Source organism: Acomys russatus, chromosome 5 (genome assembly GCF_903995435.1).
Source record: "Acomys russatus chromosome 5, mAcoRus1.1, whole genome shotgun sequence".
NCBI lineage: Eukaryota > Metazoa > Chordata > Mammalia > Rodentia > Muridae > Acomys > Acomys russatus.
In genome coordinates, this window is record NC_067141.1 from 29,265,871 (window position 1) to 29,289,984 (window position 24,114).

General features: G+C 54.0%; 1 protein-coding gene across 2 annotated transcripts in view; it reads left to right on the top strand.

Moving 5' to 3' along the window:
* The first annotated feature begins 1,817 nt into the window (after window positions 1-1,817).
* The window catches only part of Macrod1 (mono-ADP ribosylhydrolase 1), an 899,697-nt gene continuing 877,400 nt past the window's right edge, over window positions 1,818-24,114 (top strand). For both annotated transcript variants that reach the window (XR_007830644.1, XM_051146048.1), the window contains exons 1-3: window positions 1,818-2,228; window positions 10,438-10,539; window positions 11,215-11,331. Coding sequence is in view for 1 of the 2 variants with exons in the window: in XM_051146048.1 (XP_051002005.1) it covers window positions 1,937-2,228; window positions 10,438-10,539; window positions 11,215-11,331 (511 nt within the window). In the remaining variant the exon portion in view is untranslated. The remainder of the gene's footprint in view (window positions 2,229-10,437; window positions 10,540-11,214; window positions 11,332-24,114) is intronic.

Here is a 24,114-nt window from a genome sequence, read left to right on the forward strand (position 1 = left end):
TTTATCTGTAAAAATTTGGGAGCACGGCCTGGAGAGATGACTCAGCCATTAAGGCTCACACAATAAGAATTTGTTAAAAAAAAAAAAAATTATGTGTAGCTAGGAGGAGGTAGCACCTTTAATCCCAGCCAATACTCAGGAAGCAGAGGCAGGTGGATCTCTGTGAGCTCAAGGCCAACTTGGTCTACAGAGCGAGTTCTAGGACAGCCAGGGCTACAAGAAGAAACACTGTCTCAAGACAAAACAAAAGAACAAAACCCCAAAACCCAAAAATAAAATGTTTATGTGTTTGGGTGTTTCCCTGCATGTGTGTCAGTGCACCACTTTTCATATCTGGTGGCTGGGGAGGCCAGAAGAGGGCGTGGCATCCCTTGGAACTGGAGAAATAGACTGTTGTGGGCCACCCTGTGAGCCCTGGAAATGGAACTCTGGTCCTCTGGGACAGCAGCCAGGGCTCTTAATTGCTGAGCCATCTCTCCAGTCCCAGGAGTTAAATCTCTCTCTCTCTCTCCTCTCTGTTCTTTTCTTCTTTCCTTCCTTCCTTTTTAAAATAAAAAGCAGGGTCTCACCGGGTAGCTCTGGCAACAAGTTCTCAAGTAGTCAAGTGGACCAGGATGGTGTGGAGCTGAGTAAGAAGTAGTGGCTAAGCTGGGCAGTGGTGGCACTTGCCTTTAATCCTAGCATTTGGGAGGCAGAGGTAGGTGGATCTCCGTGAGTTCGATGCCAGCCTGGACTACAGAGAGAGTTCCAGGGGCTGTTACACAGAGAAACCCTGTCTTGAAAAACCAAAAGACCCTGTCTCAAAAAACAAGAAGAAGAAGAAGAAGAAGAAGAAGAAGAAGAAGAAGAAGAAGAAGAAGAAGAAACAGCAGCAGCGGCGGCGGTGGCTAATCTTTTTTGTTTTTGTTTTTTTTTTAGACAAAGTTTTGCTTATAGTCTGGGCTGTCTTGGACTTGCTTTGTAGACCAGGCTAGCCTTGAACTCACAGAGATCTGTCTGCCTCTGCATCCTGAGTGCTGGGATTACAGGTACCTCGCCTGCCACTGTAGTGGCTAATCTTGAACTCCTGATCCTCCTGCCTCCCTCTGTCTCTGGAATGTTGGGATTACAGGCGTGTGTCATTAGGCAAAATGAGAGTAAAGATTAGTTTAGCTCACCACAGAACGCTCCTAGGCACCCAGATTTTCTTTTATTTTTTTCCTTTTCTTTCTCTTCTTTTTTATATTTATTGATGTATTGACAGATTGACTGAGACAGGGTCTAGCTGTGTGGCTGCCCTGTAGTCAGGCTGGCCTTAAACTTTCCTGGATCCTCTGCCTCCTGAAATTCTGGAATTATAGGTATGCACCAGGTTTCTGCCTTTCACATCTCACTAATGCTTTGCTGGCTACTCTGGATTTCAGTAGGCTTCACTTGGCCCTCGGAGTTTAGGGGAGGCCAAGCTCTTCTGCCCGGCTCGGGAGAAGTCCCCCGATCTAACAAACTGTCCGTTACACCTATCATTTCCCTTTAGCGGGCTGGATCCTGCTACTGTATGAACCAGATGAGGTGAACTGTGGGGCGTCAACACAAGCCCTGATCTCTCAGCCTGCAAAACACTCGGTAGGGATCCAGTTGAGTTTGAGCCAGGACACCTCAGCGGAAAAATCCGGGCGCCGAGTCACTGAGCTTCAGGAGGCTGGCTAGGACCACACCCCGGAGAGCACAGACAGGTTGGGTGCGCACGTGTGTGTAAGAGTGCGTGCGCCCAGAGGGACCAACCGGGACTACAAGTTCCAGAGTGCCCAGCGGCGCGCCGCCCGCGGTCTCTAAGCAGGTCGCCACGGGCTGGCACGCGCCACTCTCGTCCCAGAGTAAATAAGGGACTGAGCGCGACTCTTCGGAGCACCGTAAATAGAGTCCGAGTGGGCGGGGAGACGCCCGGCACCGCCTGCTCATGTTGCTGCAGAGCCAAGTGTCCGGCCGCCTGGCACAGCTGCGCGCGGCGGGGCAGCTGCTAGTCGCCCCGCGCCCCTGGCCCGGCCGCTCGGCTGGTGGCCCGCGGCGCCGCGGCAGTGTGTGCGGTCCCCTGGTGGCGCGGGGCGCGCACAGCTACTGCGCGTGGCTCTCGGCGGGAGTTGGGGCTTGGGGGGCGGCGGGGCGTGGAGCCCGGGTGCGCACCTGGGCCCCCCTGGCCATGGCCGCGAAGGTGGACCTGAGCACCTCCACCGACTGGAAAGAGGCCAAATGTAAGTGTGAGCGCAGGGCGTGGGCCTCCTCGGCCGAACGGCACCCCACGAGCACCTGAGACACTTGGGACCTCCCTTAGCCCACTACCATGCCCAACTCCCGTACCAGGTCACCCCTTGACCAAGCGAATGGCCTTACCTCAGCAATAGTCCCCAGGCAGCCCACCCCCAAGATCGTCTGGGACCTGCCACCTTCCCCCATGCACTGGAGGGAAAGTGTGTGGCCTAGGGCCAGAGCCCACTTCCCCAAGGTCAGGGTTGGATTGTGCAGAGGCAAAAGTGTGGAATCTTGGCCTGCTGGGTAAGGTTAGCAAGCCCCAAGAGTAGTAGCTCGGGTGCCGACTTTTCTGCGAAGTGTGGTAGGTGCCCATTTTGCCCTCCCGCTGGCTTCTGGCACCTTGCCAGCACTCTGTCCCCCTTCGTGGGGGAACGGGCTCAGAGAACCTGGAGAGCGGGCTGACATTGGGGTGCGGAGGCGATGAACTGGTGAGAATCTCTGACTACCCCCAAGAATGAAAGTATTTCTTCTCCTGGGACGGGCCTACCAGGAAGGGGCCATGGATCCTGGACGACCGAGTCTCTAGATGGAACGCAAAGTGCAGAGTCCCAAATAGCCCTTAGTGGCAGCCCAGCTGCCCCTGCCCTTCAGCGCCAGTCCCTCTTCTATGGCTCTGGGCAGATGCCCTTCCAAAAGAGCTGCCTGCCTCATTGGTTGGCCTGCTAGTGGGCGTGACTACGGGGGCTGGGCCACCTGGGTCAAGCGGAGTTGAAGGTAACCTCCGATCGAGTTGCACGTCTACCCAGGATCCTAAAGCACTTGAGGTCCGTCCGCTCTTGGAGTAGGTGGAATTTGGCACTCCCTCAACCTTGGCCGCGAGTCGGGGGCTAGCCCAGAACTCCAGCAGAGGGTGTCGCTGCCCCTCCTTACAGTCCTGCTTACCCATGGAGAGCAGCGACCCAGGGAGGTGGCAGAGGGCTGGGATGGTACCATGCCTAGTGTAGGGTCTGCCTTCGTTTCTAGAGTCCAGCCCTCCTTCCCTTAGCTCCCCCTTGGTGACCCTAAAAACCAGCCCAGCCTGGGAAAGCTGATGAGACCTGAGGTTCCTCAAGTGTTAGACTGAGGCTGTTTTGTCCCCTTCTGTGCCAAGCGTGGTCTGTTTAGGCCAGGCGAGCTGGTCGCTGAGGCTGTGGAGGGTCTGACCGCTGCTTTCCAGTTCCAGTGGGTATATTGGGATTACAGACACCAGTTCTACTGCGTCTGGCTTTTAGGCTTGTGTGTGGGTTCTGGGGAGCAAACCCTGGTGTTCAGGCTTACGTCGCAAGTGTGTTTGCCCACCGAGCCATCTCCTCTGCCCTCATTCAATAAACTTTGACCTCATGCCCTGTGGGGTCAGCTCTGTAGGACTCAGCAGTGAGCAGGCAGGCAACTGTCTGCCTAATGGAGAAAACTATTGCACAGGATGCTGGTCCCATGGGCAGCAGGAAGAAACTGTGCTGTTTGGGGTCATCTGAGCTGGGAAGTCAGAGATGGCTTACCAGGGACCCCAGGTAAAGCAGCTGGCTGGGGAAGGGCGTTCCGGGTTCAGGAGATGGGCTAGATTTGGAGGAGGTGGTTCCATTGTGACCCAATGCAGTTCTGAGGCAGCGGTGACAGTGGCTGGCAGGTGAGACAAGGCCTCTCGTGTTTTAGTTACCTGGTATGTGGAAGAGGTTACGCCAAACCTCCATGTCTGGGATAGCAGGTACTGGGCATGGAAAACTGGGGGTGGCCTGGTCAAAGACTTCCTTTTATTTATTTATTTTATTTTTTTGTTGGGTTTTTGTTTGTTTGTTTGTTTGTTTTGAGACAGGGTTTCTCTGTGTAGCCTTGGCTGTCCTGGACTCACTTTGTAGACCAGGCTGGCCTGAAACTCACAGAGATCCGCCGGCCTCTGCCTCCCTAGTTCTGGGATTATAGGCATGGTCTTTCTATATAGCTCTTACTGAGATTACCTGCCTCAAAGACTTTGTTTTTTGTTTAATGAAAAAAAAAAAAGCCTAGGATTGGCATCTTTGCCTCTGTGTCCTATTCCATTTTACAAATGTACCCCAGTTTGCATATGCGTTCTTCTGCAGATGGGCATTTGGGCTTCTTGTATATAAAGTGACTCAGAGCGTTCTGACACACGTGCTCTATAGCGACACCTCTCGATGGGGACTAGGAGCCTCTAGGCTAGCTCTCTCCTGGGTAGTCTGTCAAAGGCTGGCACAGAGCGATTTAAACGCACACAGGACTGGTGCACAGGCAGTTCAGGGCACTGGGTGGAAAACTCCTGAAACCCTAGGCAGGGCCTCCTAACCCTGTGGGAAAGCCAGGGCACCATCTTGGGGTTACTTGGTGGCACTTGTTCTCATCCAGAGCAGCCAGCTTGCTAGTTTTTGCGTGGCTGTGACCACAAAAATCTCCACTTAAGACAGAAGAGGAAAGGTTTTGGCTCCTGGTTGCAGGTCTTCATGGCGAAGTAGCTCAGGCCGTGGTGGTGCCTGCCTGTGACCCTAGCACTCTGAGTTAGACCCAGGAGGATGAGCATGTTTGGGAGGCTGGGGAATTCAGACTCAACGCATAAGCTCAAGCAGCAGGAGGACGGGTGAGAGGCAGGAGGGCAGGACGGCAAGCATCTGGACCCTCCCAGAAGACTCTGCTGTGCTTGACCTGTGGCATGTCCACTGCTTGCGGGGATCCAGCTGGAGAGGCCTTGCCCAAGGCTGAGCTTCTTCACCTCCATGTTGGCTGCCTGCTTCTCCGGGCTCACTAATCCTCCACATCAGGCCGGCCACTAAGCTGTCCTCAGGAGCCATGTAGGCTTTTTGGCTTTGTGTTGTTTCTGAGGCAGTGTCTCCTGTAGGCCACACTGGCCTCAGTCTCTCTATCCCATTTAAGGGAAGAAAGAAGAGAGGTTTGTTTTGGTTCCTGGCTGCAGAGTGTCTCTGGCTCAGGTCATGGCGGCACATGCCTGTGATCCCAGCACTGCCTGCCTATGCATGATTCCAAATACAGATTACAGGCCTGCACCAACAAGGCCTGGCTTGTGTGACCTTGAGGGTCAAACCAAGTGCTGAGCCATGCGGTGCAGATCTCCGCCAGATCTGATTGCACTGGTTAATTTACCTAGTTGCTTGGTTCTTGGGTACCACAATCCCCCCCTCCCCCTGTCCCAGCAAGGACCTGTTTAGAAGACTGGAACTAGGGGTTGGAGAGATGGATATGGCTTAGAGCCCCGATTGCTCTTTTAGAAGACCTGGGTGCAGTCAGGCATGGTGGCGCACACCTTTAATCCAATACTTGGGAGGCAGAGGCTGGTGGATTGCTGTGAGTTCAAGGCCAGCCTGTTCTACAAATCGAGTCGGGGACAGCCAAGGCTACACAGAGAAACTGGGTTTCAAAAACCAGAAAACAAAAATATCCAAAACTGAGCCAGGTGTGGTGGCACATGCCTTTAATCCCAGCACTCGAGAGGCAGAGGCAGGCAGATCTCTGTGAGTTCGAGGCCAGCCTGGTCTACAAAATGAGTCCAGGACAGCCAAGGCCACACAGAGAAACCCTGTCTCAAAAAAAAAAAAAAAAAAAAAAAAAAAAAAAAAAAAAACAAGGCTAAGTAGGGAAACCCTGTCTCAAAAAAAACCAAAACCAACCAACCAAATAAACCTGGGTTCAATTTTTAGTACTTACATAGAGGTTGGCAACCACTCATAACTCCAGTTCCCAGGGATCCAGTATCCTCTTCTGGTTTCTGAAGGCACCAAGCATGCAGGTAGTGCACATACATACATACATACATACATACATACATACATACATACATACATACATGCAAAACACTCATACAATAAAATAAAATAAATATTTTAAAAGTTACTTAAAAAGAAGACTTGATGCCAGGCAGTGGTGGCACACACCTTTAATCCCAGTACTCTGGAGGCAGAGGCAGATGGATCTCTCTGAGTGTGAGGCCAGCCTGGTCTACCGAGGGAGTTCTAGGACACCCTAGGGGCCAAATAGAGAAATTCAATCCCACAACAAAAGACTGGAAATATTCACAGTGAAAGGCACTTGGCTGGAGGGGACTTAGCTAGGGCCTCAGGAGCGTCATTTGACTTGTTGCCCCTTGCTGCAGCAGAACTGTGTACTAACAAAAAGAAGGCATATTGGTGCCATCAGAACTCAGTGTGCCTCAGGGCCTCTGTCGCTTGCTCCCGGGGCCCCTATTCCCTCATCTGTGAGATGGGCCAACAGCTCCTGCTTTCTGCTGGAGGGACAGCATACAGAACTGCCCCCTTTCCTCATCTCTTCCCAGGCTCCTATCCTCCTCTCAGTGCTGGGCTCTTACAGACCAGCCTACATTCTCTCTCCCTGGTGAGATTCCTGTGCACCGTCACAGATCATGCTGGAGGGGCCAGGACTCACTGAGGACATGGGGAACCTCATCTCAGTGACAGTGTCTCTGATGGGCCTGCCGAGGCAGCGTATCATCCAGCCCCACCTGAGGGCATCTCTTTCACGCTGGCATGCAGCCTTGGCACACCCCAGTGTGTGTGGAGGCAGGTCCAGAGCAGCAATGGCTTTCATACTCTGTTCACTGCTTATGTCACAGCCTTGGATGAGTTGCTGCGCCCAGGGACCAGTGAGCACAGGTGATTAATGCCACAGAAGTTCCATGCCGCTGTGTTCCAGTGCACAGCCTTATCAATTGTGCCCACCTGGTGTTCTGCAGACTCAGTCCCCCCCCCCCCCCCCCCCCGCCCCAGCCCAGCCTGTCTCATCTCTCTGAACGACGTCTTGCAAAGTGCCATAAAGATACTTCTTAAAACACATCATTGAATTCCCGTTTGCCTGGCACGCTTTTATGGCTCTGGCGGAGCTTGCTTTCTCCTGCCCAGCTTTTGTGCCCACGAGCCTCTGGAAGCTTAGTCTGGGGTCAGGCTTCCTCATCAAAATTTACTGCGAACATCTTTTTACAACACCTGTGTCAGCGAGCCGTGAAATACTCTCGCCTCTTCAAAAATGAGAGAGAATGAAAATGCATGTTTTACATCTTTTATAAAAAATAAAATAAAACCCACTTGTGCTTTAAGTCTGCATCTGGCTTGGTGGAAGGAGGTGGGCAGTGACTCCTGTGTGGGGCAGAGGGGGCCTGGGTGGTGACCCTGACAGATGGGGCTGAGGACAAAAACAAGTGCGTGGGCCCTGGAGCTGAGAAACATCTCAGGCAGCTGTGTGGCTTTCAACACCTCAGGAGCCTGACATGGCCATGACCTTGTTTGGAGATGAGGACACAGCAGTGGTGTGCTGGCCTTGACTTCCTGATCCTCCTGCCTCTACCCAACAAATGCTGGGGTTACAGACTTGTGCCTCCATACCTGGCTCATGCTGGTTTTTTGAGGTTGTGCATTTAGAGATGGGCCTGACAGGAACAGACTGACAGATGTCCCAGAGATTGGTGTAGTGGCTGGTGGCAGAGACAAGATGCAGTCTCTGGGAAACAGTGCTCCATTTGGACTCCATTGGAGCAAGTGGGCCTTGTGAGCTGGGGCCATTCAAACCAGGTCACCAAGGGCATGAAGGACAGATTGGCCTGGGTGTGGCAAGGGCTGGATTGCTCTGCCTCTCCTCTAAGGGAGTGGCATCTGTCAGATGTGTCTGCCAGGGGTCTAGGTGTCCTTGGGCAGTGGGACTCATTTCATGTGGTGTAGGGTTGGTCCCAGCCTGACTGACCACCTCAGCGGCAAAGCAGCTGGCAAGCAGTCGGTTGGTGAGCTAGCCAGCTGGGAGCATCCAACACTGATTTTGCCAAGGGGTCAGGGGGTCTTTGGTCACGGTTGCGCGTGATAACTAGTATGGGAAGCTAAATAATGACCAAAACTTGCCAGGCGTGGTGGCGCACGCCTTTAGTCCCAGCACTCGGGAGGCAGACTCCAGTGGATCTATGTGAGTTCAAGGCCAGCCTGGTCTACACAGAGAAACCCTGTCTCAAAAAACCAAAATAGGGGCTGGAGAGATGGCTCAGTGGTTAAGAGAACTGCCTGCTCTTCCAAAAGACACGGGTTCAATTCCAGCACCCACATGGCAGCTCACAACTGTCTGTAACTCTAAGATCTGACACCCTCACACCAATGCATATAAATTTAAAATTAAATAAAAATGTTTAAAAAAACCTAAATAAATAAACAAACAAATAATGGTCAAAGCTCCACCCGCCCTGTTCTCTATTTGAGAAAGGCTCTCTCCTCTGGCATCCTGACCTGTCGGGTGCCCCTCCTCAGGAGGAGCCTGTGACCCTACAAAGGGGTCGTAGATTGTGCCACAGTCCTGCTTTCTTTCTCTAAAGCTGGAATTGGAGACTGAGCCTAGGACTCACGCACACTACCTAGGCCCATTACCACAGAGCCAATGTTCTCAGCCCGCACACGGGATCTTGATCACAGAACTTCGGCATCTGAGCGCCAGGCAGACCTAGCCTCTGACCTAGAGAAGGAAACTTAGGCTCGGGCTGTGACTTGCCCTTGTGTATAGTGGGAGCCACAGGAGAAGGAAAGCGCCTGCCTCGTGGCTTCTCTTCACTTCTCTGTTCCCTGACTGGTGGAGCTTCCCCCCACCCCCACCCACCCAAATGCGCCTCTTCCCTCAGTGTTTCACCGAGTCACCCATGGACCCTTGCGCACACTGCGCTGGTGGTGAACAGGGCAGCTTCTCCGGGCATCTAATTGGCCAAGGTCTGGGAAGTCACATGCACAAGCCAAGGAGGACTCTGGGGATTCCTGGTGGGAGAAGGGAGTGGGAGAGAGTAATGAGGAGGAGACTCGAGGGGAAAGCGTTATTTTTCCACGTATGGCAGGGGCAGAGGCCTGAGACAGGGACTCAACCCGGTATTTAAGGAACAGGTTGGTGGGCGTAATCAGGAGGGTAGGTTTGCAAATGGTTGTCCGCTTGGATCAGGTGATGCCTTTAGGTTAAGAGGGTTGGAACCCAAAAAAAAAAAAAGAGGGTTGGAACCCAGAGCTTCGCGCAAGCATTCTACTAGCTTGGCTACATCCCCGGACTCAAGTCCTACTGGTATTCTGGTGCCATTTGGGTCCTTTCACGGGACCTTTACTGTGAGCTGTCCCCTCTCTGGTGATGGTGAGGGCCGCACCATTCTGCCAGTCTGTGTTTGAGGGAACCTGACTGGGCTGAGCCTAAGTGTATAGATGGCTTCGTGCCAGCAGGGGGAGCCTGTGAGCCATGAACCTGAATTAAACTGTTGAGCTAATCCCTGAGGTGGCAGAAGAGGGGCTAACTTGGGGCAGAGGGACCAACTCGGCAAACTTAGAGCCTGTGAGCAGGCTAGGGGAGTGGGGGAGCCGAGAGGGGTGCGGGTCTGGGGAGGGGGGGGGAGGCTGGGTCCTTACTTACCATCTGAGTGACCTCTGGCGCCTCCCATGTCCCTGCTGCCTCATCTATGAAAATGGGGACATTTGCCTACAGGCTGCATAGAAACCCAGCCAGTGCTGGGAGGGTGCAGACAAAAGGCACCAGATTTGTCGGAGATTTGTGTAAGCGTTCTGCTAGCTGGTCTCCATCTGTCTTTGAGGACCCTTTGTCTTGCTGCCAGTGACACTGTGACCCGTAAGGAACGGAGCATCACCAGCCTGCCTGTTCTGCACGGGGCATCTTATCCCCCTACAAATGAAGAAATGAGGAACCTAAAGAGATGTTTAGGTACCAGGAAGTGGCCAAATTGAATTCTTTTTTTTTTCTTTCTTTCTTCTTCTTCTTCTTCTTCTTCTTCTTTTTTTTTTTTTTTTTTTTTTTTTTTGAGACAGGGTTTCTCTCTGTAGCCTTGTCTGTCCTGGACTCCCTTTGTAGACCAAGTTGGCCTCGAACTCACAGCGGTCCGCCTGCCTCCCGAGCGCTGGGATTAAAGGCGTGCACCACCACACCGGGCCTGAATTCTAAACTTGGGTCTCAATGGCTGAGCGAGTCCCTCAGTGTCCCTGGGCCTCAGTTTCCCTTCTTGAACAAAGGCAGCGGGACAAGATGTTGTGGAGTCTGCAGTGGCTCCGTCCCTGAGGGCCCTGGGGTCCATGGCTGGTAGGACTGGGTTGCAGGGGTCCTCAGCAGGAAGAGGCCTAGGCAGGGCCGCCCTTTGCCCTGCTGCTCTGACTCTCCTTCCTTCTTGCTCCACCCCTGCAGCCTTTCTGAAGGGCCTGAGTGACAAGCAGAGGGAGGAACACTACTTCTGCAGGGATTTCATTAAGCTGAAGAAGATCCCCACGTGGAAGGAGACATCAAAAGGTGGGCTCTGCTCCCCGGGCATGGTGGGTGCTCCCTGGAGGATCTGCCAGAAGCATCCAGGAGTACCAGCTGAGTGCTCCCTACATTCAGGCTCTCTGCATGTGTCGCCTCATTTAATTATTTACACTGCCTGAGGCCAGCTTGGTTGTCAGTCTCTTGGCAGCAGTAGGAAGTCAGCTCCAGGTCACGTTTGTGTCTACCTCGGGGAACTCAACTACTGGGAGACCGGATTTGACGCCATGGTGCCTTTGCTTACAGGGCCATGCTAGGGAACTTCTGAGCCGTGCAAGTGCAGGTGTGATAACGCATGACCCGAGGCAAGCAAACCACTTATCCCGTCTCAGTGTGTGAAGCCAGGCATGTAGGGGGTTCCCATGACCCCAGCACTTGGGAAGTAGAGGCAGGAAGAGGAGGAGCTGGAGGCCAGTCTTGGCTATGTAGCATGTTTGAGGTCAGCTGTCTCAAAAAAAAAAAAAAGGTTGTGTGGTATCAGTAAAGCTTCCTGGAGCACTGCTGTAAAGGCCTTGCGTGAACACAGGAGGTGCACACTCAGAGGAGGATGTCATCACCAGCAACAGTGGTCACTAGCCTTCAGGCTCTTTGCCCCGTGAGCTCTGGCTGAGACTCTCTGCGGGGAAGGCCCTCTGTGTGACCCCTTGACTGTACCTGTTCTAGGGGTGACTGTAAAGGTGGAGGACCCCAAGTATAAGAAGGACAAGCAGCTGAACGAGAAAATCTCCCTGTTCCGTGGGGACATCACCAAGCTGGAGGTGGATGCCATTGTCAACGCTGGTGAGTGACTGGCCTGAGTCAGAGGCCTGGGGGCTGAAGGGGGTGGGGTACCACTCTGTCACCTTAGGCCTGGTTGGTGTGCCAAAAATGGGTGGGCGCCGCTTGGCTCCAGAGAGGCTCCCAGTTGCTTGTGTGGATGGCCTGCTGGCGCCACAGGAGCCCAGTGTGGCGGACACTTGGGCTCTTCTTCTCTGGAAGCCCTGACCTGCCTTGTGGGGGGCACCTCCCTCTGCCAAGCTGCCTCGCAGCGCTGAGGCCCATTAGCAGTGGGGCTGTGGGGAGAGCTTGGCTGGAGTGATGCCACACTTCCCTGCCTCTGAGATGGAGGCCAGAGCCAGCTCTCTTCATCCTAGGCCGCGCGGGGGGAGGGGGGGCAGGGGGATGGGGCAGTGGCTGCCTCCCCACCTCCACCAGCTCTGCCTCACGCCACACCTGCCAGGTGAGGGAGGGAAGGGAGGGTACTGAGAGGCCCCTGGGCTCCCTGGCAGCTGTCCAGCGCCTGGGCCGGGAGCTGCTCTGCTTCCTCTGTGTGTTCTCTCCTCTTGCTGAGGAACAGAGTGGAGGCAGCTGCATCTCTAGGGGTGGGAAGAAGGTGGTGGTTGTCTGGCTGAGGTCAAGAGGCTCTGGGAAGGGCTCTGGAGCCTGCAGGAACTGGTGTCTGGGGTTAGTAAATCTAGCACGTGGCTAGGAACTTCCTGGAACAGGGTCAGGCAGCTTGCCTCCCTCTCTCCCAGCCTCCCTTCCTCATAACAACCACCAGGAACTACAGCAGGCAGCAGAGGTGTTCTCTGTGATTCTGTGACTATCAGGCCAGAGCTCCTAGCAAAGGACTTCACCCCACAAGAGAAACTCCATCGTACCAGCCCCCTCCCTTGTGCAGCCCAGGGCACCTCCTCTCACTGTCTGGCTCGCAGCAGCAGCAGCAGCAGCAGCAGCAGCAGCAGCAGCAGCAGCAGCAGCTCTGCCTGACCTAAGTCTTGAGGAGGGAGTAGGTTCCAGGCCTGTAGAACAGGGAGGGAGCTGCAGACTGTCAATGCCCCTTGGCCTCCTTAAGTAACTAACTAGGTTCCCAGCAGAGGTGGCTGCTTTCTGGTCCTTTGCATTTGTGATCTGGGTGGCATTGCTGTCCTGTCTCAGGCACACAGGTGATGAGTAGCACTTAATGCCAGACAGAGCTTGGGTTATCTTTCCATTTCTACTATTGCCTCTGTGTGTCTCCCAGGAGCACCTGACAGGGTGGGTAGGTGACAGGGACTCCACAAATCTATCTGAGTGACGACAACCTTATCTGGTTTGCACACACTGCACCAGCCCCCCCCCCCCAGGAGAAATGTCATTATCTGCCCCAGGGGTCCTCACGAAGTCTCTTGGGTCTGCCTTGCCCTGGCACCTGGCCCTACCTGGTCACCACCGAAGGTGTGGGTGGCACCCCCAGTGGCTCTTTTCACGCCAAGGTGTAAAATGGACAGTGGAAAAACAAGTGGCTTGCTTTGTGAGTCCCTGGGCAGCCTGGCTGGTCAAGTGTGGGCTCACAGGGTTCATGGAACAGGAGAGGGCTCTGGAGGCTGGGACGTGGGGCATCGGCTGGCTCTCTCACTGAGAAGCATTTCAGCACTTGCTGAGCTGGCTGCCCTGAGCTGGTGGCCCTGCTGCTCACAGTTCCCCGAAAGCATTGCATCCTTGTTCCTGCCAGGCGTCCTTCTGTCTCTGTACAGTGGGGATAACAGGAAGTGACCCCTCAGGTTCTCATGGACATGTAAGGTAGGAGTGACACTCATTTTCAACCTGCACAGGGGCCAAGGGTTCAACACCTGCACTGGTGACACCACCGGTATCACGCTGAGTGCCAACTCAACAAGGCCAAGGACTTGGCGCCTCCTGTAGATGACCAGCCGTCCCCTCTCTCACTTCCCTCAGTGTGTTTTCTTGAGATCTTTTTCTAGAAAGAGGCTCAGCCAGGATTCAGAACCCTTCTGGAATGGCAAGCAGAGGCCGAAGCGGGCGTTGGACATGGGCGACCCATGCCGAGCCTGCATCCCCAGTGTTTGGTGTGGTTTTGGCACTGGTTGGAGGAGAGGTCCTCAGTGGCTTTGGTTCCCTCCCCACGCCCTGGGATCTTTTGGGTTCGGGCTTCACCCTAGCAGCGTCACCCACCAGGGGGCAGCAGAGATTGCGTTTCCGAGGAGCCCATAAATCAGCCTTTATTAGTGATATAAAAGTCGCAGGCAATGTGGGGCTTTTCAGGGCTGCATAAATCTGCGTCCGAGCCTCGTGAAACCCATATGTGCTTAATTCATATGTAAAGTTTCAAGCAGGAAGAGAATGCGTGTCCATTAAATTCTATTTGACTTGATTATAATCATTAGCCGTGAATAATTGCTTCTCATTGCCGACCGCAGAGCCACCACAATAGGCAAGAGGAGAGAGCAATTATCTCGGGGTAGGAATTTAAAAATTTTTATTTTTGAAGCCAGGGGTAGCATTGGCCTGTGGGCATTTGACGGTCTGTGGAGCACAGTGTGGGCTGGGAGTGGCTGGGGTCTTGAGGCCCCACCAGGGCTTCCACGCTCTGTGTGTGTGTGTGTGTCCATCTTCATTTTGTTCTCACTTTGTCTCTGTTTCTAGATGGGGAGGAATGTCCCCCTGGGCCTCACTCCAGCCGCAAGAACATGGAGGAGAGGGATGTAGGGGGAGCTAGAGGGGGGCTGTGAGGGAATGGGGTGATTAGATCCTCACACTGAGGAATGGGGAGCCTAAGTGGGGAGCATCTCTAGATATGTTGTAGGCATGTCTGTCCTTTTATACCAAGGACTCAGAATGTTTGCAGAGGGCAGGGCCAGTGCCCTTCCCTGTCACCCTCCCCCCATCTTTCTGTTGGCTACAGGCATTTTGAAGCCCAGGACTGTTTTTAAACTTGACTTGATGGTATGCGTGACGTGACTGGCACGTATGAGGTGGTGTACGTGCGTGTCTGTGATGTGATGTGTGCTATGTGGCAGGGATGGGAGGCCGGGGCAGAGAAAAGGAGGGATGCCTGGCTGTTGCTTAAGGTCACACAGGGCAAGCCAAATTCACTTTCCCCACAGCTGTCCCATGGGCTGACGGCCAAGGCCACATGCTAGGGTAGCACCCTGGAGAGCCTCACGCTCCTGCCATCTGTGCCAGCCATGGCTCCTGCCCACAGGGGTATGCCATATCCATCTTAATTAAACTGACTGCCACACTGGCAAGATAAACTAGAGAGCCACTGTGGGTATTCCTTCCTTCAGGCATTGGAGATGCTGGGGGCAGTGCCTGTCTCTCTAGCTTGTCCTCTGACCCCTGGGACTGTGTCTGGGGAGAGGTCAGGTCTGGGGTTCTCCACTTGGGGAGGGAGGTGTTGTGGCTTTCATAGTGCTTGGGTCTTCTCTCTGCTCCAGGGGATGTGACCTTAACCCCATGTCCGGTGTCTGTTGGCCCCTGTGCCTGAGATGGCCAAGTCTCATCCAGGAAGTCTGGACACAAAGACCCCCATTCTTGGCCAGCCCAGGGGTCCAGTGCCCTGGCTTTGGCTTTAAGAGATGTCTCAGGCCAGAGATACATGAATGTCACACTTTGTGCAGAGACACAGCCATTTTTCTCTTCATAGCAGTCTCAGGCTATGCATCTGTGTCAGGGCACTGAGGCCTTTGGGGGTGGGCTCCGATCGATGGGGTGGGCTCCTGCCAGCACCTCCCAACCCTTGGGTCCTCATCTGAGAAGTGCCATCATCCTCAGCAGCAGCCTGTGTGGGAGTGAGGATGACACATGTTTAGGCCTGACACACAGAGGGCCCCAGTAAATTAGTCCTGGGGAAGTGAGGAGCAAGAGCAGCTAAGTAGAATATAATGTGACACAGCGCCGGGAGGGAGGTTTGAATAAAGCCTACGTGAAGCCGCGGGGACCAATTAATTCTGCAAGGAGGTGGCTGGAGGGGAGGTGGGTCAGGGAGGCCTTTGAGGGGGCCTGGGTTCTGGGGCCTGTCCTTAAAGAATGGGTGGGAAGGCATGTCTCACAGGGACAAGCTGGCCTAGCCCGGGAGACTTTTAAGCTGCTTATTATTTAAAATAAGGCGTGAGTGGCGCTCCTCTTCTTTAAGTCCTGGGGCTTTGATTTGTGAGAGCCTGCCCGCCTCTCATCCTCCCACCCCCACCCCACCATCCCCGAAGCCCTTGTTCCATCCTTCATGCTGCTCTGAAGGGTAGTGGAGCCTGGTGAGCAGAAGAGCAGGCACTGACGCTGAGCGTCTGGCCACCAGTGAGCGGCCACCGAGTGCCCCGCCTTGCTCTCTGGCTGTTCCCCCAGCCTGCCTCGGCTGGACTGGAGCTGGTGATTTAGAGACCGCCTTGATGGACTAGCAAGCAGGGGGCCGCAGGGACAGCGACTGCCTGGTGGGAAGTGATCTGACGCTAAACTGTCGCCGTAAATCGCTTTATCTGTCACTTCAGATTTAAATGTGTTTGCTGAGGCTTGCCGGCCGCCGACAGCAAAAAAAAAAAAAAAAAAAAAAAAAAAAAAAAGCTCCGCATGGGCAGGGGCAGTGGCAGTGCTGGCCAGAGCTGAGCCGAGAAGGCCGCTATGGCAGCCTCTGCAAGGTGTGGGCCTGGGCAGGTCACCTCTCCTCTTCTCTTCTCTTCTCTTCTCTTCCTCCCCCTCTCCCCTTTCCTTTCTCCCTATCCTCTAGCCCCCTCCCCTCTCTCTTCCTCATCTTCCTCCTTCCTTCCTCTCTCCTCCCTTTTCCCATTCTTCTCCCTCCCCCAACCTCCCTCCCGGGTCCCATCCCTTCCCCACGTGGCCATTCACTTGCAGGTCTCAGCCCTTCTTTAGGTCTGGGGGATTGGTGTGTGCTACCCCCACCCCCACCCCCAGCATTTAGTAGGTGACAAGTTCTAATCCAATGTCTCTGTTGGCTGCTGGGAAGCCGAGACCCAGATGGTGAGCAGGTGCCTGCTCTGGGGGCCACTATTTGGATTTACTTCCTGCTGCCTTGTAGTCTTGGGTTCTAAACCCCAGATCCCCGGTACTGCAAGGAGTGCCTACCCAGGGCTGCCCTTGGCCGGATGCTGAGGCTCCCTGAGCAGGGAGGGTCCCCACTTTACAGAGTAAAAGACTAAGGCTCTCAAGGGATCCAAGAACCAGGCAGGAGTCAGGGCTCCCGCCAGGGTTGGCGGGGCACTCCTTTAATCCCATTATTCAGGAGGCGGAGGCAGAGACTCTGCTGGACTATATAGTGAAACTGTCTCAAGAACAGACAAACAAACCAAAACCCCCTGCCTTTGACACTGGGGCTTAAATGGATGCAGCTGGCTCTGTTTTTTTTCACCAACCCCAACTGGGTACAGGCTGGTGTGGGAGCAGCCTGGACCAGGGAGGCCAGTCAGGTGGCCTGAGGTCCAGCAGCCACCCTCCCCGTGTTCAGAAGCACCAAGATGCCTCCAGAAGAGCGTGGCTCATTTCCACAAGGTCGAGCCATGTTATATAAATTCATAAATGATGGATCCCTTCTGAATTATTGAGGCTCTCTCCTGGGCCTTCAGGCCTTGGTCCAGCGAGCTGAGTCTGACTAGTGGGTAGGACTCAGAGGGGCCCTGTTAGTTTCTTCTGCCTCCAGGTCTCCTGCTAATTTCCCACTGTGGGGCAGGACCCACCTGTCTGTTGTCCCCATGGGGGAGAGGGAGGCACTCCCGGCTCCTCTGATCTGAGTTCTAGTTGACCTTAGATGAATAAAAGTGACCCAGTGCTGTTGAGAGCTGGATGGATGGCAGGAACATTGCATGTGCCAGCTCTGGGACCCCTTTTTCTGGTCCAGCCCAACCCCTACCCTGCTCTCTGGGCCCCATAGGAGTCTCTTGGTTTCCTAGATATGGACAGAGGTTAACACTCATGGGCCTCTCCTGAGTTTCCTGGCAGCGAGGAAAGATACACAAGACTCACTGTGCCTACATACGAAGTACTTGTAAGCCTTGTACCAGAAGATAGGTGAATAGTTAGAACTCAGAGAGGGATGGTGACCTGCTCAGGGTCACACAGCAGGAAAGTAGCAGAGTAATGTCTCAAACCCAGGCCTCCTGCCTTCCATCTCTGGGCTGCTGTCACTAAACTTACGTCAGAAAACCCTCTTCAGGGGGCTGTGACTTGCTTGTGTGGCATGGTGGCTGGAGTACATTCCGTCCTGGGCTTCCTGTCCTTGAGGCCACTTGGCCTCGGCTCCCACACCTGTGCAGCTGCCCGTGTCCCAGACGCTGTCCCAAGCACCGAGCTTATGGGAATGTGTGTGTTTTGAAATTAATGGAGACGATTAAGTTGGCGGAGCATAAAGAGGCCTGGAGCTGCAGTGCCTGGCTCGCTCTCCTGGAATGATCTACCAGGGACTGGGCGCAGGCTGCCTGGAGGGGCGGGTCCTCTGCATCCCTCAAAGACCAAGAGTCTGGCCTTAGTGACATGAGGCCGACTTGGGTGCCCCTCCTAGGAGCCACCATCCTTTGCCCTTCCTTCCAACACCCACTTAGTGAAGACAGCAAAGTTGGGGTATACTGAAATGACTCCCCTCTCTGTACCTCCATGGTCAGCTCCAACCCACTCCAGGCCTGGACCTGGCCTTCTTGGGCAGGACAGGGGACACTGCCCCCAAGAAAGCCACATCAGGGCTTGGTTACATCCACTGAGGTCAGACCTGGCAGAGTAGAAGCCATCTAAGACCTCCCTGTAGTCCCCCAGGGCTGCCTGTCTCAGAGCCTCACCTTGAAAGTGTCTTGGTCGATTTTTGCCACCGTGTCGTAGTGCCCCTGGCCTATGGACACGCTAAGAGACCATGTTGTAAAAAAAAAAAAAAAAAAAAAAAAAAAAGAGAGAGAGACCACATTGTGTCTCCCCCTGTCCTGCAGTCTGGGGTTGACAACCATCAAAGAGTACAGTTTCTGGGGCTGCTGTGCTTAGGCCTGAGCTGAAGGCAGGGACCCCCAGGGTAGGAGAGGGTTATCCTCAGATTCCTCTGAGGCCTAGCCTTCTCACCACACTAACTGCCATGAGGGGGCCTGGCTCCTCCTCCACCTCCCAAAGGCATGGTTCCCACAGGTGTCTCTCAAGGGAGTTCAGAGAACAGATTTCAGCGGGGCGGGGCGGGGCGGGGCAGTGTCCTGGAGGGTCCACACATGATAACTAGCGGCATAACGAAGGGCAGACTGGGAGATGCCCAGCGGCAAGCGTGAGTCTGAGAACTGTGCATCTGCTCTGGGTGGGTGTCTCTGCGGGTGCTCAGGCTGTTTGTACAGTAGGTCCCTGTAAAGTCACAGAAACGTAGGAACTAATGATTCCCCAGAGCTGGCGACCCTGTAGTGGAGCTGGCTGCCCTGGGCACCATGTAAGGATGCCTGTTCTCTTTGTTCACAGCGGGCGGGTTAGGGGATATGCTATGATTTGGTCCAGATGATTGAGCTCAGGGCCTTGTGCACATTAGGCAAGTGTTCTACAACTGAACTATACCCTTCCTCCACTTTGTCTTGCTTTTAGTTTGAGACAGAGACTATCAATAAGTTGCCTAGGCTGGCCTCGAACTCACTCTGTAGTGCCTTCAACTTGCTGTCCTCCTGTCTCAGCTTCTCTGGGTGCTGGGATTCCAGGCATGCACCAGACCCATGCTGTTTATATCTGTGTCAGGAGAGGACGCTGGTGAGGGCAGTGGCAGGGGAGGAGAGCGGTATGGGATAGAGCCATTCATGGAGGGCAATGGGTGGGATTCGGTTGAAGGGCACCCCATGGCACCGAATAACCGTTGCCCCCTCACAACAAGTGGCCCTTGAATGGCATCTCCACTCACTCCCTTCCTCTTCCCACCCCCTCCCCTTCTGGACATTGTAATTGCCATCAAAATGGGAGCACTGGGTGGCTCGCAGAAGAAGAGTGCCGGCTGTCAGCTGTCCCCTGCCGGCAGGGCCTGTGACTGTTTGATTATTGCCGCCTGGCTGTATTTCACGTACGGTTTAAACATCATCAAACACTACATCCCTTTTGATGGGCGAGGGCTACCTTGCTGTGGATGTTGAAGAGAAACAGGGACATTAAAATCCACGAAGCCAATGGCCTAGAATTGACATTTGCGGCGGCGGCTGCGGCAGGGAGCTCTGCTGTGCCTGCAGGAAAAGCTGGATCCCAGAGCTGCAAGGCGGCAGCAGGGGACTGTCCCCACAGAGGTGGCAGAAAGGGAATGGATCTGGTCAGGAGGGAACCAGGAAGAGCCAAGGAGGGAATGCTGTGGTCAGTTGGCCACCTGTTAGTGCCCCTGGCCTTAACCCTCTTCCCGATGGGAGGCAGGAGTGCTCCCCTCCTCCAGACAGAGCAGGGTGCTGGGCCTGTGGTTCTTGTGGCCACAGATGGGGTGCAGCAGGGTTATGCCTGGCAGGGCGGTGTTGGGTTTCTGTGGCCTCCGAGGAGCTTTGTGTGCTCCCTCTGCCAAGGTACAATAATCCTCAAGCCCCGCATTCTTCATCTGTAGACCTCAGAGAGATGTCACCTAACAGGGAGATGGCAAGAGTCAAGGTGAACACGGTGCCTGGCAGGTGGTTGGAGCCTGGCGCGTGGTGAAGGCCATCATCAAGGAAGTGGACAATGGAAGCTAGAGTGACCTTGTTAAAAAGATTTAATTGTTACCTATGTGCAGATGTGTGTGGATCTGTGCTTGTGGGTCACTTGTGTGCAGGTGTCTTGAGCGGCCAGAAGAGGGAGAGTGTCAGATTTGGAACTGGGTACAAGTGGGCATGAACCGCCTAGGATGGGTGCTGGGAGCAGAACTGGTTCCCTAGGAGAGCAACAGGAGCTCTTAGTGGCTGAGCAATCTCTCCAGCCCTAACCTATTGAAAAATAAGTACAATAAAACCACAGTGCCCTGTAGTGAGCCTTGCATACAGCTCATCATGCCTAGTGTGGAGCTGATAGTCCTCTGGGACTGTGTACTGCTGTGTACTGCCTCTGTGATCCCAACCCAGCTGTGACTTTAGCCCTTGGGAGGCAGAGGCAGGAAGATCTCTATCTCTGTGGTTTAAAGCCAGCATTGTCTACCTCTGGCTACACATGTGCATATATGCATACACATACACACACACACACACACACACACGCACGCACGCACGCACGCACGCACGCACCAAACAAACCTGAGGAAGGCAGGGTTGGGGGGGAAGAGTGTATGTAGCTCAGTGGCAGAGAGCTTGCTTACTGTAAGTGATACCCTAGGTTCCATTCCCAAAGCTGAAAAGGAAGGAAGGAAGGAAGAGAGGAAGGGAGGAAGGGAGGGAGGGAGGAAAACTTAGGCACCTTGAAGTATGGCCCTTGCTCTTCTTGTCACATGTTCTTTCTGGTTCTTGCCTGATTCCCTGAGGCTTTCCTTCAAATCTGGCACCTGTCACTCATGCTAACCTGTGGTCTTTTCGATAGGGTTCACGGACTCCCTTGTAGTCAGTAGCTGCTTGATTGCTGACATTTTACCATGGCTCCAGCCCAGATGGCACCCCAAAAGCATTCCTATGCTGACTGCTCTTTTTCTTTACAGTGTTTACAGAACTCAACTGGTCTTTTGTTTTTTTTTTTTTAATATTTATTTATTTATTATGTATGCAGTGCCCCGCCATGTATGCTTGCAGGCCAGAAGAGGTCACATTACAGATGGTTGTGAGCCACCATGTGGTTGCTAGGAATTGAACTCAGGACCTCTGGAAGAGCAGTCAATGCTCTTAACCTCTGAGCCATCTCTCCAGCCCCCTGGTCTTTTGTTTTTCAATTATTTTTACTTTGAGACAGGCCTCAATATGTAGCCCTGTGTACTGGTGTGAGTAAGAGGTCCCCACAGGCTCTGGCGTTTGAGTACTTGGCTGCAGCTGTAGTGCTTACATTCTGTTTCTCCGTCTGGGTTCAAATTCACAGTGGAGTAGATGACCTTGAACTCCTGGTCCTCTGAAGGGCTCCGATTGCAGGCATGAGCAATTTCTGTAGCGCTGGGGACTGAACCCAGGGCTCACAGATGCCGGGGAAGTGCTATATGAACAGAGCCGCCAGCTTTCAGCTGTTCTCATTTCCCCTACAGATGGCCGGCTCAGTGTACCAGAGCCTCACTCTCACAGTCAGCTCCCCTCCTAGCTCAGGAAGCCCTTAGCTTCCTGTTCCACTGCTGTGATTCCTGCCTCTTCTCCCCTGGTGACCTGGCCTCTGGGCCTCTTGTCTCGCCCAGGCCCACTGGGTCTGCCACTTCGATTTCTCTCACGTGAGCCCGTGACTAATAAGGGTTCCCCTCGGGGGGCCTTCAAAATCTTCCCCTCCTTAACATCGGAGTTTAAAAATGTGTCACCATCGATTTGAAGGAGAGACTTGTTCCTGCTGAGAAAAGCGGCCTGGAGATTCGTCTCGCCTTAGGAACCACACGGGCGGCTGCATAAATTCCAGCATGCCACCGAGGGCTCCATGCAAATGTGCACTGGAGCCCCTTGGGCAGCATGAGGTCCTACTGACTTCTGTGCTGCTCCCAAGGGCTGCTCCCCACTCCCCCAGCCTGCTGACCTTTTGGAAGGTCTAGTCTGGGAGGTTCAGGGGGTGGGGGTGGGGAAATCTGCTTGTCCCTTACTTTTCTCCCAACTCCTCGGTCAAGCTAACCCTGTGTAACAATGTAGTTAAACTTCAAAAGTAGATGAGAGATGAAGGACTATGGGAGTGGGACTAAGCCGCCCTGGCGTCCCCTCCTGGCTTGGGAAACCCTGTCTTCCTTGGTGAAACACTATATCCGTCCTGAAGAGGGCTTGTGTGTGTGTGTGGTGTGTATGTGTGTGTAGGTGGGTGCATGGTAAACTATATTTATTTACATGTGTGCGTTCATGTGCCTGTGTGTGAATGATCGTGCCATGACATGCAAATGGAGGCCAGAGGACAGCTTTTAGGAGTCATATTTCTCCTTCCACCCTGTGAGTCCCGGGGCTCAGACTCAGGTTGTCAGGATTGGCAGCAAGCATCCCTATTCACCAAGCCATCTTGGTTTTTGGCAGGGTCTGTCACTGGCTTGGAGCTCACCCCTTAGCCGAGGCTGTTTGCCTGAGCCCTCTGCTTCCCTGAGAGCCTGGGAGTTTGTTTGTTGTTTGTTTGTTTGTTTGTTTTAAACACAGGTTCCAGTGATCTGAAGGTCTTGGGTTTATATTACCCACTGAATTTCCTCCCCAGCTGTTTTTTGCTTACTTGAAGCATGGTTTCTGAGAGCCCAGGGTAGCTTCGAACTGCCCATCCCAACATTTCTGCCTCCCTAGTGCTGGGATGGCACTGCACCATCACATCAGCTTGACACGAAGAGTTCTAGCCTGGAATTCTTCACTCTCAGTGTCCTCGTGAAACCCTAGCAGGGAGGAGTTTGGGGGCCTTGGGGAATTTGGGGGGCTACTCCTGCCTTCAGGCAACTCTTCTCCTCCCGGGAGCTCAGCTGCACCTCGCCTGCCCTCCCAGCCACCGTAGAAGGTGGTCCCAGCTTCCTTTAGTAACTTCTGAGCCAAGAATGACCCAGTAAAGATCCCAGAAGGGGGCCTGTTCTCCTTCCAGCCTTTCTGGTAGGGAAAGCTTCGGTGTGGGGTCATGAAGTAACTTTTCTGGGGTCTTCATCTTTTCCTGGGAACCTTGAATGGACCTGTCACCAAGTTAATGGGAAGGAGGCATGGAGAGGCCCATAATAGCCATGTTGTTTGTGCTGGATAGCACTTGGCGACAGTCTGGGAGGAAATGACAGGAGCTGGAAGAACGCTTAATAATCCAGGCCCACTAGGGAATCTACTCTCTGCCACTGAAAGGTGTCAGTGAGCACATTGGTGCCTCTGCTTTCCCAGGAGTTACAGAGCATGTGTTGGAATGTGTAGGTCTCCCACTGGGCCAGCCTCAGGCCTCAGTGGGAGGTAGGGTGTGTTGATGACACAGGGTGTCAGGCAGCCTCTGATGGGTCTTGAGGAGGTGCGGAAGCAGAGAAAAAGGAAGTAGGAATGTGGAGGCCCTGTGGCCGCTGTGAGCCCAGGAGCATGTGTGAGCGCGCCCCCCCCTCCCATTTACCAACTGGGCAGGGACTTCCGCAGCCCAGCCCGAGAGCGCCTGCAGCTGCAGAATGTCCTCTGAGGACTCTCGGCAGTCATTACTCGGAGAAGGCAGGAGGCTTAATTTTTCCTGTCTCCCTAAATGTTATTGCCTTTACGGGCTTTGGAAATCAGTTTTATGGCCTGCGTTATTTGTCTACTGAAATATAGGAAGCACCGGAGGAAAAACAAACAGCAGAGGTGCTCTGGGCCTGAAGGGTCAGTAGGCTGAAGATGGGGCAGGGCTTGTGTGTGAGTCCCTCAAGCCAGGGTCACTCTTTTGGAACTGCTGCAGCAGGAAAAGACTCTGGAAAGGTGTGCCGTGGACTTGGGGGAGGGATTCTGGTCCATGTGTTTGCAGGAGTCCTGGGGACCTGGCGCCTTCCGTCAGTTGGTCCCAGACTGGCCTGGAGCCATGCAAAGCTCTCTCTCCTTGACGCCCGGCTTATCTACTGCTCCCATCGAGTGCTATGCAGGGTACCCAAGCCAGCCTCCGTCAGTGAGCCTCTTCAGTAAGTAAAGAATAAGCCTGTTGGGGTTTGCCATGCAAGATGTAGGCCCGGCAGGGGCTCCACCTGCAGAAGGCTCCTTATCTTCTGGTAGAGGTGGAAGCTGGCGAGAAATGGAGATCCAGGAGAGACATCCAAAGCCCATGCTCCCCTTTCATCCCGTTCCTGGGACC